Raw genomic sequence first — 19,771 nt, 5'->3', positions numbered from 1 at the left:
TTCTTTTCACTGCTGTGCTTTATTGAGGGGTTCGAACTACAGCACTAGTAGACTGCATGCATCACACACTACAGGTTCAGTTCACTGGGGCGGGGGTGGGGTGGGAGGAGCCTCCTGTCGGAGGTAGAGTCGGGTGGTATTGGGAGGGGGAGGGGAGGACCAAGCACCAGCTATTCTAGGGGTATCTCTGGCCTCTCTTGGGCTCACAGGCCAGGCCATGGGACGAGCTCAGGGTAGATCAGGGCAGAGTGTTGGTTGCACTGTGAGATGGGTGCTTAAGATGATTTCTGCGCCCTAAGTGGCTGTTTCCCCTCCTTAGTGGACAGAATATCAGCATTCCCTTGTTGCTGGCTTGCTAGCTTCTCCCCACATGTGGAGACTGGTCTCCCTAGGGCCCCAGCCTCCCCTTCCCTGGGGCAGGCCCCACACACCCTCACTGGAAATGAAGGAGCTTCATGTGGGGACCGCCGAGGCTGCCATCCAGAAACTGGAGGCAAGCACATGAAAAAACATCCTTTTCCCTATAAAAATAGCTTCACTTACAAAACGGGGGATGCTCACTTCAGGGAAGGGCGCACTGCGTAAATGTTCTGGGTGGAGTTTGTAGCAGAGGCTAGGGGTGAACACCAGATGGCAGAGAGGGTTGTCTTCTCGGGTTTTACTGGGTTGTTGGTAAGAGGGTCAGAGGAACTAGAGTTCCTCGGCAGGGTTTGGGCACGTGGGGGCTGACTACTCTCTATATGGGGCAGGTTTGGTGGGGGCCCCTGACTGCAGTTTACTGGTGGCAGTCAGTTGAGCAGGGTTCCGTAGAGCTGGGCCTTAGTGAGACTGTCCTTACGACTAAGCCCAGAGCCTCCAGTCCTGGGGCTGAGACGACTGGCAGGGTGCATTTCAGGAGAGGCTTCCATGGAGCTTGGCTCCAAGGAATCCCGGGAACCATGCTCGGGCTCAGGGCTGCTGACAGCCCCACACAGCTGCACCCCGAGCCTATCCCCATCCCCCTCACTGGCTGCGTAGCCAGCGTCAACTGAACGGCTAGGGCTTAGGCTCAGATCGCCATGTGCACGGAGGAAGCAGGGCTCAGCCAGATGACCCTGGGAGAGGTCATCGCCCTCCGAGAAACTATCAGCCTTGTAGGAGGCATAGAGGGGGCTAGCACGGCCCTCAGCATGGTTGCCCTGGTTCCTACCAGGGCCGCGGCGGCCGTGGCCACGGCCAGCGCCATAGAAACGTTCTCCAAAGTGGCAGGGCGAGGCGCGGCCTGCGTTGCCAGCCTGGTAGGGGTAGGCGCCGACATCCTCCACGCTCAGGGGGCGCCAGTGGCCTCGAAAGTCTCCAGCAAACCGATTACCGGTTGGCTTGGCCCTCAGGCTCCACAGGTTTGGAGGCATAAGAGCCTGCTGGGAATCTGGGGAGGGCGAGTAGCGGTAAGACTCGGCCTGGTATGGAGACACTGTCCGAGCAAAGCCTGGGGCTACCTGGCCCTCGAGCGGGGAGGCCAGGGTAGCCGCGGCCTTGCCGAAGCGCGGGCTGCTCCCATAGGCGGCAGAGGGCGGCTTGCGGTTGAAGAGCTCGTCGCGGCTATTCAGGTAGATGGCCTGCTGCGAGGCGGTCAGCGTGCTGGCCTGCGAGTGCTCCTTCTCCTCGGACGTGGCGCTGAAGCTGGAGTAGGAGCTGGAGGTGGGCAGCGAGGCCGCGTAGCCCGGGAAGGCTTCGTGGCGGTAGGCCTCTGGAAAGGCCGCCGCCTCGGCTTCTTCCTCCTCCTCTGCGGCGCTGTCGGTGGAATTTTGCGCACGCAGGAAGCCCACGTCGGCCACCGGCGTGTCCACGCTGGGACGCCGGTCACGCTGGCGCTCACGCTGGCGCTCATGCTGGCGCTCATGCTCTTCGGGGCAGTAGAGAGCCGTGTCGCTGCAGTAGATGTCTTCCTTGTACTGGGGTCGTGCGCCCGACTTCTCCATTCCGTCGCGGTAGCCCAGGTCGCGGGCAGAGGCATCCGACAGGTGCGAGGACAGACTGCCAGGGTCCGGCTTCTCCAACACCTTGGCGATGACGCAGGTGGGCACGCTGTCAGCGTAGGCCGAATGGCAGAGTTGGGAAGGCAGGCTGCAGTCATGCTTCTCCATGTGCAGGCTCACACGCTGCTGGAAGTCCGAGGGCAGCTGGAACGGGCATGGAGGAGAGGAGAATGGAAAAAGGTCATAGTCAGCAAAACAGCTCAGCCCTGGCTCGAGGCCAGGGCCACACCAGCATCACTGACAGACAGAGACACAGATAGACAGCAGACAGCCCCCACCCCCAGGTGTCTCACATCACGTCAGTGGGAGCCAGCTAAACACCCAAGGATAAGGATGTCCTCAGCACCTGAGGGTCCCCATTACCTCTACCCACCCACCCTACTCCAATAATAGGCCGAGCAGAGTTGGCTAGGCTACTATCTGGCACCCTTTCTGAGTCCTGCCTCGTGAGGTGTGACTTGTTCTTGCTGGACCACAGTGTTTGTGTCGTGTCCCGTCTCTCCCCTGCCGCCCCATCCCGAGGACTGCTGAATGAGACAGACTCAGAACACAGATACAACAAAAATTGGAGGGGCCAGTGCCAGGCACCAAAGGTTTCCATGGAGTGCCTGGTGGCAGGTGTATGTAATGTGTGTGTGTGTGGGGGGGGGCGCTGTTTGATCTATTTTGTGAGTGTTGTAGGTTTGGCCACACTTGGGGAAAGGGGACATGGGCAGGAGCCTGGGTAGGAGATTTCTTGTGCATGTGGGCTGGGAGGGATAGGCAGGCCAGGGTGGTTGGTACCAGGCAACCCTGGACTAACTTGGACTCTGCTGCCAGCTTACTCTGTGTGCCTTCAATGTGTGCCTTGATGCCTGTTTGTTTTTTTTTTTTTTAATCTTTGGTATGGGCCTGTCTCTAATTGTGCAGTCCCCGAAGGAAACAGGTGTGTAGCCCAAGTGGGTCAGGGTGGCCCTAGGAAGTGCAGTGTGGGGGGGGCACCTTTCACCATCAGGAAGCCAGGACCCAGGTGCACGAGGGACGAGGGTTCAGGCTCACCCGGCAGCTTCTTCTTGGAGGGTGGGGAGAGGCTTCGGGGTGGGGTGGCCCAAAAGGAGCCGGGTGGTCCTGGGACGGGGCGGGCCTGGCTGTGGGGCGGGGCCACGTTACCTCGGACACCTTATGGACCCTGCCGTAGGTCTGGCTGCACTGCAGCAGCTGGGCCGCTAGATTGCAGTCCTTCCTATAGAGCTCCTGGAAGACAAGAGAAGGTGTTTGGTGCCGCCGCCATGGTCAGTGCCAGGTGCCAGCAGGGCCATGGGAGGGGAGAGCAGAGCAGGCAGGGCCGTTAGTTCTCCTAGTCCCTGTCCAGGTGCCACATTCTTGCTGGAGTTGCTGGTGTGTGAAGGATGCCCTCCACAGCTGGGGCAGCAATAGGTGGCCCCATCAGCTCTGAGCTCCCAGAGGTTGGGTTTCCTGTTCCTCTAGCTCCTAGAATCTCTCCAAAGACGACTTTGTGGGAGTGCTGGGCACAAGTCAGGGACAGGGATGAACCCCAGTCCTCTATGCTGGTCTCTCACTTGTGCTCAGCCCACTTCATGGTATTGCCAGGCCTTGGGGCTGATTGCCCAGTCTGGGCCAGGGTCAGCGTAGGTGTGTGACCCCAGGTGCAGGAGGGACCCTGCTCAGACTCCTGAGCTGAAAACAGATGCAAATAGTAGAAATTTCGCCTTTGGAAATAAATCTCTGTTGCATGTGCCTGTGTTGGGCTGTTCCTTCCTGCTCTCCAGAAATCAGCTGCCCTAGGACCCACCTGCATTGCCCAGGGGACCCAGGACTACTGCCACAGCCTTGCTCAACCAGGACCAGTGTCCTGGGCAGCCCTCTCCCATCCCACCTCTGCACCAGACCTGCACAGGGGAGGGAAACTGGGTCTCTCAGCCCCTCTCAACTCCCACTCCTGAACTTCCTAGGAACAGAGTTGAAAGTCATTCCCACAGGAGACCTCCACAGCAGTTGTCATGGGAACCGGAAGGCTGTGGGCACTGCCCAACCAGCCCAGGTCAGCCCCAGTGAGTAGGGGATACCTCTTGGAGAAACAGGTGACCTTGCACATTATAGCTGGGCTCCTTGTTTGTGCTGTGTGTGCGTGAGATCTCCCTGCCCTACTCTGGGAAAGGGCCCAGGCTGCCTGGCCACTGAGTGCTTAGTCTTCAAATCCTTCCTAAGTGACACAATCTAGTAGAACTAGAAGAAACTGCCACCATCACACTTAGCTGAGCACGTAGCCCTTCTAGCAGGCTACTCAAGCTGTTGACTGCCCAATTTACCGTCTACTTTCCCTACATGAACTTAAAATCCACAAGGGCAGCCATTGGTCAGATCATAATCTCAGAACTCAGTACGATCTTGTAGCAGAGGCTAATTAGTGTGCCCACGGTCAACCCACAGGGGACAGTGGGAGGCAGCTGGCTAGCTCATGGGGCCCCTTTTGATAATCACACAGCTGCAGTGTGATAACGGGCCTGGCTGAAGTCAAAAGTCTGTGTGGATGGGATGGACAGCCTCTTTGTATCCCATCTCCAGTCTCTCCATCAAGGGAGTCTATCCTTTCTCAGGTGCCCCGGGCACTTCTCCAAGCCCTCACTGCCCTGTCCCTCCAGGGGTCAAATGCACATGGCACTTACGTTGTCCTCGGACAGCTTGTCAATGGTCACCTTGGCCTCTAGCAGGTGGCTGTTGAGGGCGACAATCTCATGGCTCATCGCGCGCTTCTCTTCCTCATAGTGTTGGCCCTGGGTCATAGGGACGGAGGAAGGAGGGGTCAGTGGTTAGTGCCAAAGCTCAGCTGTTGGGCCAAGGCTTTTGTGAGCCCAACAGCTGTTAATAATGAAAGGAGCTTGGAAAGCTAACGATGGTGTGGGAGTTAAGACAACAGACTCAGCCAGGCTTAAACCCCTCCCACTAACAATGAGCTGGATTAGCCTAGGCCAGCCCTTCCCCTGAGCCTCAGGTACTTGCTCCTAGTGCCCTGCTCTCGGGGTGGGAGTATGGCTTGCTTTGCCCATCTCACTCAATGAGCCGGGAGAGTGACGCTCAGCACGACCCAGCCCCAACCTGTCCTGCCCCTTTTGATCTCGGCTTGGAGACAGGCAGGAACTGAACACCTTTCACCGAACAAGAACAAGGGTGGAGGAGGTGCCAGAACCCCATGGCCATTCTCTGGGCTGCCTGCACAGGCTCAGGGCCCCTAGACCCCACCTCAGTTTTATCCTGAGAGCACCTCCCACTCAGGGGACTCTCAGTGAGAGGACAGTGTGCGTTGGGGCCTCACCATCCGGTACAGCTTATCCTCCAGCTCCTGGTTGATCCGCTGCAGTGCCATGTAGTTGCTCTGAATCCTGCAGCAGGAGGCAATAGGGTCATGACTTGCAGGGCCTGACCTTCTACAACCCCAGGAACCCCACAGCCATCATGCCCTGCTTAACATGGCTGTCAGCTCACCTAAGCTTGCCCCACCAGCTCTACCCAATTCAGTGTCTACACTGAAGATCTGATTAAAGCTAACTTTTGTCAGGGCTTCTCCTAGGTCATGGTCAAAGCCACACGGTTCTTCCCTGACACAATAGGGCCTCTTGGAAAGAACACAGGGAGGCCTATGTGCATGAGAGCCTGTCAGAGCTGTACTAAGGTCCTAGAAGCTGGCAGGGCAGCTTACAGGTCAACTGCACACTAGGAGACACGTGTATGTGTGGCCCTGGGATGAGCGCCAGGGGCCAAGCAGGTAGAGATGGAGTGCTATGCTTTGGGCTTCTATTCCTGGTGACTGGGGGACTGGGTGTGGTGGCCACATGTCCTCTAGACAACCTTTGCAGTACTATTGCTGTCTTGCCAATGGCAAAGGGACACAAAAAGATGCTTAATGCAGTTAAGTGGCAGAGCTGGGACTTTAACCAAGGTCTGGCTGCACTGCCCAAGCTTGGCTTCTACACAGCTTGGTGGTGATATTCAAAAGCTCAGAAGAATGGGGCCATTCGAAGAGGGACAAACTGCCCTCGTGACAATGCCAGCTGCTTCTCTAAGTACTTAAAACAAACCCAGTCAACAGCAGCAGCCTGCATCCTGTTTGTATTTCTAAGCCGGGGATACCCACAATAGGGTTTAGAAAAAATAAATGCCAGAAGGAAAATATTCTAAGAATCCAGTCCTCCTCTCAATGCATCCTGAGTCCCCCTGCCCAAGCCACTCAAGATGCAGCTTCCACATTCAGGTTCATCTCATGAGCTTTTGTGGCCAGTGGGGTGGGGTCTGGAAGTAGCCCCTCCTGTGCTGCTGTTGGCTTGTTCAATGTCAGAGTGGTACAGGTATGAGATGGTGAGAAGCCAGGTCTGGAAGAGGGCACTGAAAGAGTCTGCCAGTGGCATCATCAGTGGGCCGCAGGTTCAAGCCCTAGGTGGGCTGCTCTGCTCTGCATTCACCAAACATCCCCAGAGCTGGCATTGCCATGAGCTAGCTCCTCCCCGCTTCCACCATAGCCCCATCCTTACTTGCGCAGTTTCTCCGTGACTTTGTCCAGCTCCTCCTGAGCCCGCCGCAGCTCAATCTCCAGGTAGTGACGAGTGGAGCCAAACTCCGTCTCCAGCTTCTCCAGCTTATGCGTGGTGTAGGACAGCTGCTTGCGCAGCTCGCCCTTCTGCTCCTGCAGGGCGCTGCAAGACACCAGGCAGCTGGCCAGGCTGTGGCACTGAACATGGGGAAACTGACGCCACATCGGCCAGCCAGGCATACGTGGGCATGTGCTGTGCACTCACCCCACTAATACTTGAGTGTGTGCACTCAGGTTACTCCTCCCCCTGTGGTGACTGTGCCAGCACTCATGTCCCTTCAGGGGTCAGGAACCTGTGTTACCCCCTGGATGTTCACACTCCATCCCACCTGAGGCCCGACACCCAAGAGTGTAACTTGTAGTAGACTTGCTGTATGTAGGTAGAGGGTGGGAGGGAAGTTGAGGTGCCATGTTGGAAACCTGGGGGTGGGAGTGGCAGGTGCTAGGAGCCCCAACTGTGTCCAGATGTGCTGTGGGACTTACTTTCTAGGGACCCCCTGACTTAAAACCTGTATGGGGTGTGGAAGGCAGGCTGGTATCATCAGAAGAGCCTTCCACTCTGTGAGTAAGCCACGCATGTCACAGGCACATACCAGCCACCTCCATTAATCATTTCTGGATTCCTGCCCAGGCCTAGGGAAAGGGAGCGGGTCCTCCTGAGATTCAGTCCCCAAAAGAGAATCCAAAGAAGCAAGGGAAATCCAAAGGCAAGGTCTTGCTGCCCACGCAGGCCCAGCTGCCAGGTGTTCTGCTGCCCCTCCCAGCTGTCTCTATACTGCTCTCCCCCAGGCAGCCTGCCCAGCTGCACCAGTCCACTCCAGGTGTTCTGCTGCCCCTCCCAGCTGTCTCTATACTGCTCTCCCCCAGGCAGCCCGCCCAGCTGCACCAGTCCACTCCAGGTGTTCTGCTGCCCCTCCCAGCTGTCTCTATACTGCTCTCCCCCAGGCAGCCCGCCCAGCTGCACCAGTCCACTCCAGGTGTTCTGCTGCCCCTCCCAGCTGTCTCTATACTGCTCTCCCCCAGGCAGCCCGCCCAGCTGCACCAGTCCACTCCAGGTGTTCTGCTGCCCCTCCAGCTGTCTCTATACTGCTCTCCTCCAGGCAGCCCGCCCAGCTGCACCAGTCCACTCCAGGCAATTGCTACTCAGGCCCCTATTCCCTCGTGGGGTGGCAAGCTTCCTTGAGTACCCACTTTGTCCAAAGCAGAATTGAGATTGGGAGTTCCTTGCCAGGGGCTCCTGTGGCTACAGGAGGAGACCGTGCCCTCGGGAAGAGGGGAGAGTATTGCCCATCTGCTGGAGTGGCCCCCTCAGCGTGACTCCCCACCCCCCAGCCTCCAGGCAGAGTTATGGGAAACTGTACCTGTATAGCATGTTAGGCCTTTGCACTCGGCCTTGTCCCTCTCTAGGGTCTGTGAGGCAGCCGGCCCCACATGCCTACAGCCACCTGTCTCTATTCAGTCTGGACCCTGCCCACACTGGCAAGCCCAAGTCAGACTCACATCTGTATCCCTCTGCCCTGCCTTGGGAACCCACAGGAATAGGACAGGAGCTCCATGACGCATTTGGTGCAGTGCTGGGACCCACCAAGGCGCACTGCTTCACAGAATCTTCATTTACCTGGGCCATCCGGTGGTCTTCCAGACAAAGGGTGACTCACTGGCCCGCCAGCCCTTCCTGCCCATGCTCCTCTCAGCCATCACAGCCACCTACCTTTCCAGGACAGTTGTTTGTCAACAGAGCCCAAGCTTCTGGATCTCCACCCAGCCTGATTGCTCCAGGGATTACATCACCCAAACACACATCCTCAGTCCCTAGTCATTGCTGGCAGTGTTCCCCTTTGTGTCCCCCTTGTGTCTGGTGCTGTCCCACCTGCAGGACTTTGCCTGGCCTGGCCTGCCATTGCACCTTGGGTCATGTTTGAGACTCAGCCCCATACCAGCCACAGCCAGTCCCTTCATGGGCCCCACCTGCCAGTCTGTGTCCCATTGCTTCCAGCCTTTCCCTGAACCCCACAACCTAGAGAGGGCCATGGCAACCCCTCCCTCACACCTGGTCACAGTCTGGGGTCAGAAGCTCTGGAGAGAGGACCCTTGGTGGTTACTTGGGTGTTGCCAACATCTCTGTCCAGTGTCCTTTCCTCTAACAGACTAACTGGATTCCTCCCAGGGCCTCAGTTTCCACACCCACACAGCAGAACAGTATACCCACATACAAGAAGCATGGCTGTCGCTTGTACCTATGCTGGGTATGAGAGCCACTTGACACAACGGGACAGCGTGAAAGGTGTGGCTGTGTGGGAGCTGTGAGGGTCAGCTGTAGGCTCCTGGACTCCTAAGGGGTAAGGAGATGGTTAGATAGGTGAACGACCTGGTCAGTGTATCCTGGCACCCAGACACAGCCTCTTCTCTTCTGGGGGGAGGTGTTATCTCAGTTCACAGGTTACAGACCATCACGGTGTCAACAGGAGCTATGGAAACAGCCCCTTAACACTGCACGGGGGGGGGGGCGAGGAACTGTGCAGGCATGCTCAGAGCTGAGGTACTGTCAAGCAGTCACTGAGGTGGGCCGCAAGAGCTCCTGGCTGGCCTGGAAACCAGACGTTCTGAGAGCTGCGTAAATCCCATTTAAAAGACTCGCTGCACAGACCATCACAGAAGAAGAGAAATGTTCATTTGTTATGCCTGGGTGGTGGAATGCTGGGTAATTGAAAAAAAAAGTGTACTTTGCTGGATTTGTCATCTTTTCTACAGATAAAATATCAGAAGAAAAAAATTTACTTAGGATTAAATTTTGTCACTGGAAAAAAGTTCCTGTAAGCATCAGTGATGGGTTGGGGGTTGGGGGATGGGGGTTCTCAGCCCTTCACATGGTAGCTATTCCAAGGCTGTAGAGGGTGGAACAGTCTGGGCTGTCTCTCTCCCTGCTTTGGACAAGGCCAGCAGTGATCCCATTGTCCTCCAAGCCCTTGCCGACAAGTCTCCACTTAATAGCTCCATGTGGGGGTCTCAGCCTGGGGACCTCAGCCCTAGATGAAGTCTGGGGGGACGGCTGGATGTACCTGGGGTCTGATTCCGATCACTTACAGGGCATTTATTAAGCACCACTGAATGTCTGATTTTGTTCTGAGCCAGGTAACACAAGGAGACTGTCAGCGCAGCATCTGGTATAGGGACCACCTCCCAGACATGAGGAAAGTGGGCTCCAGGGAGGGTGTACCAGACTCCAGATCGCCAGGCAAATCTCAGCTGAGATGTGGACTAGCACAATACTCCCTTCTCGCGTCCCATTCAAGAGAGAAGACGGACGCACCACCAGCAGAGCAAATGACTACCCTACCCTGATCAATGAGCCCCCAGGATACATATGAGCAGACGATGCCTGGCCCTGGGTGCCTCTCAGGAAGTGACAGGGCGGCGCCCTGTCATGTGCTGCTTCCCAGCTTGCCTGGGGCCCATTTCCTTCTTCCTAGGCATGGAAGCAACCCTTTCCCCTATGGAGGGAATCTCTTTATGCACGTGTCTGTCTTCCTCTCCCAGAAAATGCCACCAAACAAGCTCTGAGGGACCTTGGGGACCAGCAAGGGTCCTTGGAGGTAGAGAGAGCACAGGACACGGAGGGAACAAGAGGCATAGACCAGAGGCTTCCTCTCAGCAAACAAGCAGGGGGCTGTCACTACTCATCTTAACAGACAAACATTGCCACCTGTGGAGCCTGGCGGCTGCCTGTGCTCACTCCAGCATGCCCAGGCAAGAAAGAAGGTTCCAGGCCCACCTGCAGACTCCATGCATGCACAGCTGAAGGCTCTTAAACTGGCCAGGCCATCCCTTCCCTCTGTCTTCCTTCCTCAGTCTCAGCCATTGCCCTGGCTCCTCTCTGCCATGCTGTCTCTCATCCCCCCCCCCCTTCTTGGGAAGCTCAGCTTGACACCTCTCCTGCCTCTGGGGCCACCTGTCTGCATGGGACTCAGACTTATGTTTGCCTGGTGGCTGCCTGCCGGCCCACATGGTGATGGGGCGGGGCTGGGTTGGGCTGGCTCGGTGTCACTGACACTCTGTGGGGCCTTGCAGAATGCCTAGGCTCAGCCTGGCTTGCTCTCCAGCACGGCTCAGCTTGGCCCCGACAGTCATGCTCCAACAATGCCAAATTGCTTGTCATTCTTCACCTGCTGCAAGCACTTTCTCATCTTGGTGACTTTGTCCCCATGTCTCCTCTGCCAGGATCTTGCTCTGCCTGCCCCAGGTTAACCCTTCCCCACCTGAAGGCCCAGCGGGCCCACTCTCCATGTAGGTAAACAACTGCTCCCCTGAATGGTTACGTTGCCAATCTATCTACTTTGATTACAAGGGTGCACAGGTCTCCTACATGGCCACCCTGGCCTCCCAACTCCAAGCTCTTCTGGCAACGGGATGGCTCATTTCTAACCCTAAGCAGTCCACACCCTGCCCTGGCCCCTGTACCCAGCCTAAATGCCCAGATTCACACCCCTTGGGCCACCATTCCCCCAGCTTCTGCCTTTGTTAGCCTGGGAGCTCCTGATGGTTCTCCTGCCCCCCTCAGGGCCTGGGATATTCCCTCAGGAGGGCCTCACCTTACACACCACCTCCTCTGGCAACCCACTTAGTCTTAGTACTGAGTGGACAAGTGTGGTGACCTGGCTGGTCACCCGCCCACTAAGCCTATGGGGCTATCTCAGATATCAGCACCCAGCCAGCCTGGGGGGTACATGGCAGTCTGATGCTGCAGGAGCAAGGTCAGGCATGACCACCTAGTTCATCTTCTCAACTAGCCTAGCATGCTCATCTTCAAAGCTGTTGCCAACACTACCTCTATCTACTAACACTGTCCTCTCCTGAACCTTGAACTAGCTCCCTGAGAACCATGTGGCCAGAGGTAGAAACATCTCTATCCTGTGCAGGATCTCCCCAGTCTCCCTGTGAAGGCCGTGGGCCGCCACTCCTTCCATGGAGCAGCCGGAGTAACCTACCTCCTCAGGCTCTGGGCAGAGCGCCTCCTTCTGGTGACACTCTCAGGGGCTCTGATCTGTGCTGCATTACACCTGGTAGCTGTATTTCTGTGCATCTTTGGAGTCTGTTGCGCCTTGGTCACGCCCGGATGGTTCTACCCTTCATGCCTGTGGCTGCCTTCCCCCAAGGGCAGGTGAGCCATGAACAGCGAACTCAACACCCCTGCTTGCCAAGTGCCCCTATTCATCTTTTTCATCATTGTCTCTGATCTTTCCCCACCCCCACTTTCCAGTTGGGAGAAAGCAGGTGCAACATGGGTAAAGTCAGGCCTGTCCAGGTCACAGGACTTGGCCGGGCTCAGCTCTGCTGTCTTCCTTCCCTCAGAGTGGAGGGACTAGATGCTAACATAAGTCTCAGCACTGTGCTGCCATCATGGTCACTAAGGTGTCACAAAACAGCCCCTGCAGAAAGGCCATGCATGCCTGACTTCCCATTGGCATGTGCTAGAGAACAGCAGGGGTTGTTGGAAGGGGGTTGCCGCTAGGGAACACAGGTATCCACGCTGGGCACCTGCCCTGATTCTACCCCCAGAGCCCATGGCTAAGCAGTTCAGGCTGACAACGTCCCTCTGTCACTCCTTCCTCTCGGGGCAGCAGCCAGGAGCTACAGCAGGAAAAATCGGCTCCTCACCTCATCTTATCAGGCAGCTGCAGTTCTGCCCCACCACCCTCCTCTGCCAAGAGAGCTATGTGCAGGGAGTCGGGCACCGTGTCCTGGAGAGCCCTTGGGGTGGGTAGAGCTAGATGCCCAGGGCAGCTACAGAGTCATAGGACCTGGGACACACACAAACCCCACCCCCAGGGACAAACTCCTCTGTTCCTGCATTCCTCTTCCAGGCTTTCCAGATGCCCCTCCCCCCTCCCCTCCCTAAGGACAGGAGGTTCCCACCGGGACTCAGCCCCTAAAGATGGACTGACTTGGAGTCCTGTCACCACCACCCACAGCATGGAGCATGGGAAGCTGTCCAAGGGAACCTCCACAGCTGTCACCCTCATGTGCCACCCACATCTGCCTGACACCTGTCCTGTGTGCCTGGGACAACCCTCTGGGCTCTTGCCTGCTCTCTGTCAGCTCCAGCAAACCCCTTCTTTCTGAATCAGTGAGCCCCCTCCTTCTAGATCATTCCCTCCAGCAGTCCAGTAGGTGGCTTCTTTTCACACTTCAGTAACCACCTTCTCTGATCTCCAGGCTCTGCCTGATCTGCTGCCGGAAATGCAGAAACGCAGTCTGTCCCTGCTGTCTGTCTCTATGTTCCCACCACTGAATGGCGCCTGCCATTCCGTCTTGTCCCTCACCTGGCATCTGGCTGACTGGCTACCCCTTCCCAGCATCCTTTGAGGGTGCTCCTCATGCCTGCTCTCTATCAGCAGCCGCTTTCCTCCCCTGGGTGCACACACTCACAACAATCCCCAGTAGCAAATATTGTGGGCTGCCACAGTCCCCAGTGCATCTGATTCCAGGTGTCTCCATCACACTGCCTCACCTGTCTGCAGGGCTCATGGGATGCTCTGGACAGACAGTCTTTCTTGTGTCTGAAGATTCCTAGGCATTCCCCACCCTCCCATTGGCCCTGCCTACAGGATGAACCCCCTTCTTCTTGTGCCCCTCAATGCTACCCTCCCTGCCTCAGACTGCAGTCTTCAATCAGTCACACTGTGTTAGGGAGGCTACCAAGATATGCGAGGGTTGGGGCAAAGGAAGGAAGGAGTTACATCTTGGGATGGGCTGTAACTGTGCTGGGGTCTGGAAGTGTTGTGGGGCCTCAATCAGTGAGGAAAAGGCACAGGTTTCAGGGCTGGGCTGGAAGTGCTATGTTTGGAGCCATCCCGGGGCAGGGGTAGAGTCAGAATGGGAGCCTGGGGGAGGCTAGGCAGAGGAGCTACACAGGCCTCAGGAGCATCTACAGCCCCCAGCTTCATTGGGTTCCTGTCTCTCCTCCCTGATCCTCTCATCCCTCCCCTGCCCCACAGGCTGTCTCCCACCCTAAGTCAGGGTCAGCATTCAGGATAGGACAGTAGATGGATGGCCTCAAGGTGAGCCTCAATGTCAACAGTATCTCCTCAGGGGCTCCCAAATATCCCCTGGGTGGCATGTGCCTCAAAGCCCAGGTAAGGGAGCTGCAAAGCTACCTGGGCACCAACCTGGCTTGAGGACAGACCTTCAAGCCCACACAACTATCAACAGACATGGTCGTCTCTGGTGTGCCTTAGTTTCCCTATCTGCAACAAAAGCCCATGGAGTCACTTGTGACTATCATGGCTGACCTCCAGAAGTTTGCTCTATGGCCCCTGGGCCTTCCTCCACCCCTGTAGCAGGGTCATGAGGCCTCCTGACATCTGGTGCCCTGGGTAGGGTTGTGGATAGAATGTCTAATGGTGGGTGGAGGGCTACCTGGACCACTGTGGGGTGTGCATGGAGCAGGTGACCCCTACCCAGCTTGGAAAGGCCTGTACTCATGGCTGTTTTCTTTTTACTTTATGAGTATTTTTTGTTGCATGTATGTCTGTGCATCATATGTGTACCTGGTACTCTTAGAGGTCAGAAGAAGGTGCTGGGGCCCTTAGAATTAGGTTTATGGACAAACCTGAGCTACTGTATATGTGCTGGGAATCGAACCTGGGTCCTTTGCAAGAACAAGTACTCTTACCTGTTACACAGAACTGCTCTAGTTCTGTGGATGTTTTCCCGATCAGGGTCGACAGGGTTGACACTGCACCACACCCCTGCCCCAAATCCTAGACTGCCTCTATCCTGCCTCCATCCTCCTCCTCACTACGGGAATAATGTCACTTGTCCAGTGGGTGGGGCAGCATGGCCTCCGTGGGGCAAGGATGGACCCTTTGAGAGAGGGAGGTAGTTACTAGCATGAGTTAAGTCTCTACAGCAGCCGCTGAATGCCAAGTTCATACAAATGCATTCAGTCTATCTAAAGTAAGCACTGATATCAGAGGATCAGAGAGGGTCAGAAGTTTACTCATGGCCACACAGCCACTAAGTAGAGACCTGGCATTCAAGCTAGAGAGCGGACCCCACTTTCATAAAATGACATACTCCATAAAGGAGGCTTTTCAGAGCAGGGTCTCGGGTGGGCTGTGGGGACAGGAGGTTTTGAAAGGAAACACAGTGAGAAAGAATACTTCATATGCCAGGTCCCTTTACAATGGTCTGACCCCTAAAGAAAGAATTCAAGAGGTAGTCAGTCACTCACGCCTTGGTGAGAATTAGGCTTCCTCCAGTAGCATCAGATTTAAGAGTAGTGGGGGGGGGGCCTTGAAGAACCTCATTTAGTGAGAAGCTTGGCCAGTTGGCACAGTGGGTGGGTGGGCCGGAGGGGGAAGAAGAGTAGGGGGCCTGAAGTGGGGGAATACCCCCATGTGCAAGGAGACCCAAGTCTATGTACCCCCAAAGCACGTGCTTCTCCACAGCGGTCCCCATCACGTCTGCCAGGAGCTCAGGCTCAGCACTCACCATGGCATAGCTGTCTCATCAGTAGGTCTGGCTCCACGGACCCTCCCTATCCCCAGAACCCACTTCTGGGTCCACTTCAGACCCTGTCCCCCTCCATGCCATCCCACTGTTCTTACCAGGCACTTGCACCGGCTATCTCCCATCTGCCTGGAGCCCAGGCCTCTTGTTTTCAGGCTTGCAAAACTGCCCCGCCCCACAGATGATGGCTGCCCTCACCATTTCCGTCCCCAAAGCACTTGTGAATTTTACTTGTTTAGAAAAGGTCTCTGTCACCATTAACCACAATGGTTTTTTTTCTATATCCACCCTTGGTAAACAGTGGTGCTTAATAAATGTGTTTGGCTTGTGATCAATGAGCAAACAAAAGTTCAAGTGGTGAGTGAGAGGGCTAAGGCCAGGCCTTCAGGGCAGGGGAGATCCAGTGCATGGGAGCAGATGTGCCATGTCAGGGGTGCAGTGGGGGCAGAGCTGGGGGCTGCACAAGGAATCTGGGGAGTGGGGGTCTGGAGGCTTGAAATGCACCCCCAGCCTTGGCTTTAGGAAAGGTCCATGCGGCCCTGGGTAGGATGCTCAGGCGGGTGTAAGGATGTCTGATAGCCACTTGTTTCTATGGAGCCAGCGTGGTGCTTCCCCCTCCCCCACTGCCCCAGCATGGAGCACGGCCTTCCTGGTCTGTGCAAGGCTGGATGAAAAGTGGGTAGGTGAACAGATCAAGCTGTGGGCCAAATGCATGAGTATCCATGTGAAAATAATACCGACCTCAGGGCACAGGGATCAAGTTCAAGGAGAGGAAGGCCGTTGAGGGCACCTGAAAATCCATTAGCAGCACACAAAAGACTTCAATCGGGAAAAAGAAGCAGGCTGGGCTCTGCTCAGGGCTGGAGTATCTGCTAGCACTGTGAATACGATGTAACCCCAACAGTGCCAACGCCACCAAGTCCCATCTACCCAAGGACCACTGTGAGCATATATAGTAGCAGGAGGTGCTGGTCTGCTGGAACCAGCTGTATAAAGAGTTCTCACAATCCAAAGTCACACTGGATCCCTTGGATGCCTGCAGATGGCACCCAAGAGGGCCATCGAATGACAGGAATCAGCTAGGAAAGATCCCCATTCCCGCATCTGATGGGGGAAGTTGGTGAGGATTTGGGCAGGGTCACTGGGTGCCTCTGGACCTGTTGTCCCAAGATGATCACGTGGTGCCCCGGCACACATGGGACACTCGTCCCTGGATGTCCAAAGCAGCTCTGCTTACCTTGATCCAATCACTAAGGAATGCCTGTGGCTCAGTGGGATGGCCAATCACTGGGCGACTCCCACAGCCATGACACAGATGAATTCCAGAGGCACAGATGGGGACCCAAGCGAGACACAGTTGAAGCTGTTCATGAATTCAAAAGCCAGGAGCCTGTATCACAAAGCCAGGGTCCTGGTAACTTTGAGGTGGGGGCTGTATTTGGGGAAGGGTCTTGGAGATTTGGGGTGGCTGGCAGTGGCTAGGTGGTCCCCAGCTTGTTCTAACTTCACAGCAAGTCCCGCAGTTGATCACTGGCTCTGGGTTGCTTTCCTGGAGATGGCCATACTCTATCACTTTAAGGATTTGCTTTGGGCAGAAGGCGTGGTCCCCAGTGAGGGAATCTCTGGGCTTGCTGAGTACCCTCCTGAACCTCTGGACAGAGAAGAAACTGCAGCTCAAAGTGAGAGGGGGAATGCCTAACATGGTGTCAGAGAGAGGCCCATGGCCATCACACATCAGGCAGCTGAGATACAGGGATGTCTCAGTGCTGCAATGTTTTACAGACAGCTGGGGGTAGAGTGGCTGAGCAGGAATGGAGGAGCTGAGCAGGGATGTGCAGGATTCAGGGAGTGGGGAGATGCTAGGCTATAGCCAGGTGGCCAGGTGATCAACAGATGTGGCTGTGCACCTACTATGTGTCATTGGGCCCAAGGAGTCCTACTGTGTGCAAGTCCCTACCAGGTACTGAGGCTAGTAAAAGAGAGGTCAGAGTCAAGTCTTGTTCTCATGGTGCTCACATGTGGCACTAAGAAGAAGAGGGACTTCATTCCAGGTGTCTGGGACAGCCCCCTGACCTCTACTCCCCAATCCTCCTCTGTCCCATATTGCTTCCAGAACCAGGAGGTCTCTGCATTCTTGGAGGGTATCTTGTATAGCCTGTCATCTTCAGCCCTAGTTGAGGCATTTTTGGGATCATCCTCCAATACCTCAGAAGGCTAATGTCTCTAATCTGGTACCCAGAGCATCCTGGGCAGACTTCACTGTCCCCTAGCTCTGGCCTGGGTGCCTGCTTTGGATGGCTGGGTTGGGTCTCAGCATCCCATACAGGGCCAGGTGCTTGGATGGAGTAAGAACCCTGGAGAAGAGGGTCCTTAGAGTCTCAAAGTTTTCTGTGCAGCTAAAAGAGTAGGGACAAGGCTTCCTGGGCAGAAAGGACCATAGGAAGGTCAGCGATTTGCTGTGAGCTCCATGGCGGGATCATAATATGGGGTGAGAGTCTGGCAGAGGGGTGAAGGCAGTGAGATTCCAGCTCTTTATTTGCTCACAAAAGGCTGCCACCAGAGTCATTCTGCAAGTTAGCCACCCAGGCTCAAGGTGGGTAGAGGAGTGGGTGGAGCCAAGGCTAGGCTTCCCCCAACTCAACCTAGGTCCAAAGCCCAGGCAATAGCATAGAGAAATCCACATTCTCTGCCCCAGGAGGCAGAACCAAGCTCATACCTACCACCTCTATCTGGATAACCATGAGTCCTTCACTCAACCACAAATACCATTCTTCTTGCCTGGGACTGGGGAGTTACCCCCTCTCCTCACCCAGGACATTCTGTCTGGGCTCCTGGTGTTCTCCTGGCCCCAGACTAGGCACCCCCCCCCCACCCAATCACAATATCCCTTAGCAGAGATATTCATTCTGCAGCCGAGGAAACTCAAGATCCATAGGCGGGGTTTTAGCTAGATCTGAGGGACCACAAATCCTGTGACCACCCTGCAGGAGGTCATGTGACTGGATTTCCTTAGCCTCTGGTTCTTTTGGTCCTCAGGCCCAACCCTCATCTCCAGGCAGAAACCCATTGTGGTTCTTGGTACCCATACCATCAGTGAAGGAAGGTTCTGGAGGAAGCTGTGTGATTTAGAGGACCAGCTGCTGACAACAATAGGACCCTCCCCAATCCCAGGGGCTAGGACCCTTCCCACTCCAATTCTAGGAGGCATCGTGAGTTCCATCTTCAAGACCCCACCAAGTCTGGAAGGTCATGTGATCCAATTCAGTCCAGGGGCCCAAGCCCTAACCACTGTTCCCAGCCCTCCCTTTTCAGTTCAGGACAGGTCATCTGCCTACCTATGACCCCAGTCAGGTTGATCAGACCCCAGACCCAACACTCAGACCACATTCAAGACCTTTGGCTGAGCATGAGAAGAGAGGGAGAGGAAAGAAGCTCAGGGAGCCCTTCTGGCTTCTGGAAATCTCTGATTTTTTTTCCAGTCCCAGTTGGGTTGAGCAGTGACCCCTCGAGGCCTCAGTGTGGGGGTGATGATGAATAATAGCCAATGAGGGGCATCAGTGAGGGTCCTTGCCTGAGGAGGGAAGCCTGGGTTTGAGCCTGAAGTCATTGCAATGACCATAGAAATATGGCTCCCTAGGCCTGGATGCCTCCATTTTGGCTTGAATCATGCAAGGTGGGCCTTGGCCCACTGACATCATCAGCTTTTGTTCTGAGGTCCCAAAAGACTGGACCCCTCCCAGCTCAAGATATGCCGATTCCAGACCTGTGGTCCTCTGTTCTTGTCTCCAGATACCTGGATATCTGAGACCACTGATCAGTATTGAAGGTCAGCTGGGAAGGCCCAGCCCCTCCCCTGGAGCCAGGCCCTACCTTGGGCCAGGCCTGACTCAGGCCCTACCCCTCAGGGACTGATGGCCTGCTACCCAGTTTTTTCCATACTGACAATTTTATCTTGGACAAAAGGGCCAAAAGATCCTTCAGGTCAGGGGCGAGGGCCCCGAACCCAGCACCAAAGGGCTGGGCCTGCTGACCACACAGCCTGGGCCCTAGCTCCGGAGGAAAATACTGGGGGGGGGGGGGTGGGAGGAAGGGGGGTTGTCCGAAGAAAAGGGCGACATCGCAGAAGCTGCGAATATTCAAATAGGCTGGTCCCCGGTCTGCCGCGTGGGGCCCCAAGGAGCCCGGGCCCCCGCTCTAAGTTGGGGTGCGCGGGAAGGCCTTGGGGGTGCTCCGGGCCGCGGCCGCGGGGTTCCCCCAAAATGGCTCCAAGATGCGGGGCCTGGGCAGTCGCGCGGGCTCCATCCCCGCCCGTCGCCATCGGCGCAAACTTCGCCACCCCGGCCATGACAACTGTCGGCTCAACGGCGGGGACGCAACACTGGGGTCCTGGGGTCCCAGGGGGTTGAGTGCGCAATGGCCTCGGGGACCTGCCCGTGATGACGCCCCTGCAGCGGCCGCCCCAAGCCCCGCGCGCTGCCCCGCGCCCAGCTGCGCACCCAATCCGTCACCCGCGCCCACCCCGCGCCCACCTGGCCCCGCCGAACCCCCAGCCCGCCCTCCCCCTTACCCCCGGCCCACCCGCAGCACTCACCTGAGTTTCTCCATGTCTGCGGCAGAGGCCTGCGGAGAGCAAAGGAGAGGGTCAGCGCGCGGCAGG

At 56.3% G+C, this 19,771-nt stretch overlaps 1 protein-coding gene across 6 annotated transcripts in view; it reads right to left on the bottom strand.

The window, feature by feature from the left end:
- The window catches only part of Begain (brain enriched guanylate kinase associated), a 33,938-nt gene continuing 14,167 nt past the window's right edge, over window positions 1-19,771 (bottom strand). For 3 of the 6 annotated variants that reach the window (XM_085697926.2, XM_085697929.2, XM_085697927.2), the window contains exons 2-7: window positions 19,706-19,734; window positions 6,545-6,706; window positions 5,332-5,398; window positions 4,685-4,792; window positions 3,057-3,251; window positions 1-2,162 (exon numbers count right to left, since the gene is read on the bottom strand). In XM_085697926.2, the coding sequence (XP_085554052.1) occupies window positions 789-2,162; window positions 3,057-3,251; window positions 4,685-4,792; window positions 5,332-5,398; window positions 6,545-6,706; window positions 19,706-19,734 (1,935 nt within the window). In that variant the 3' untranslated portion in view covers window positions 1-788. Of the gene's footprint in view, window positions 2,163-3,056; window positions 3,252-4,684; window positions 4,793-5,331; window positions 5,399-6,544; window positions 6,707-16,351; window positions 16,505-19,705; window positions 19,735-19,771 lie in introns of those variants that run through there. The other 3 variants (XM_085697930.2, XM_085697932.2, XM_085697931.2) reach the window with 2 other exon arrangements.

Source organism: Myodes glareolus, chromosome 11, assembly GCF_982192425.1.
Source record: "Myodes glareolus chromosome 11, mMyoGla1.1, whole genome shotgun sequence".
Classification (NCBI taxonomy): Eukaryota; Metazoa; Chordata; class Mammalia; order Rodentia; family Cricetidae; genus Myodes; species Myodes glareolus.
The sequence above is the reverse complement of the archived record's forward strand: the minus strand, read 5'-3'. Positions and strand labels throughout refer to the sequence as shown.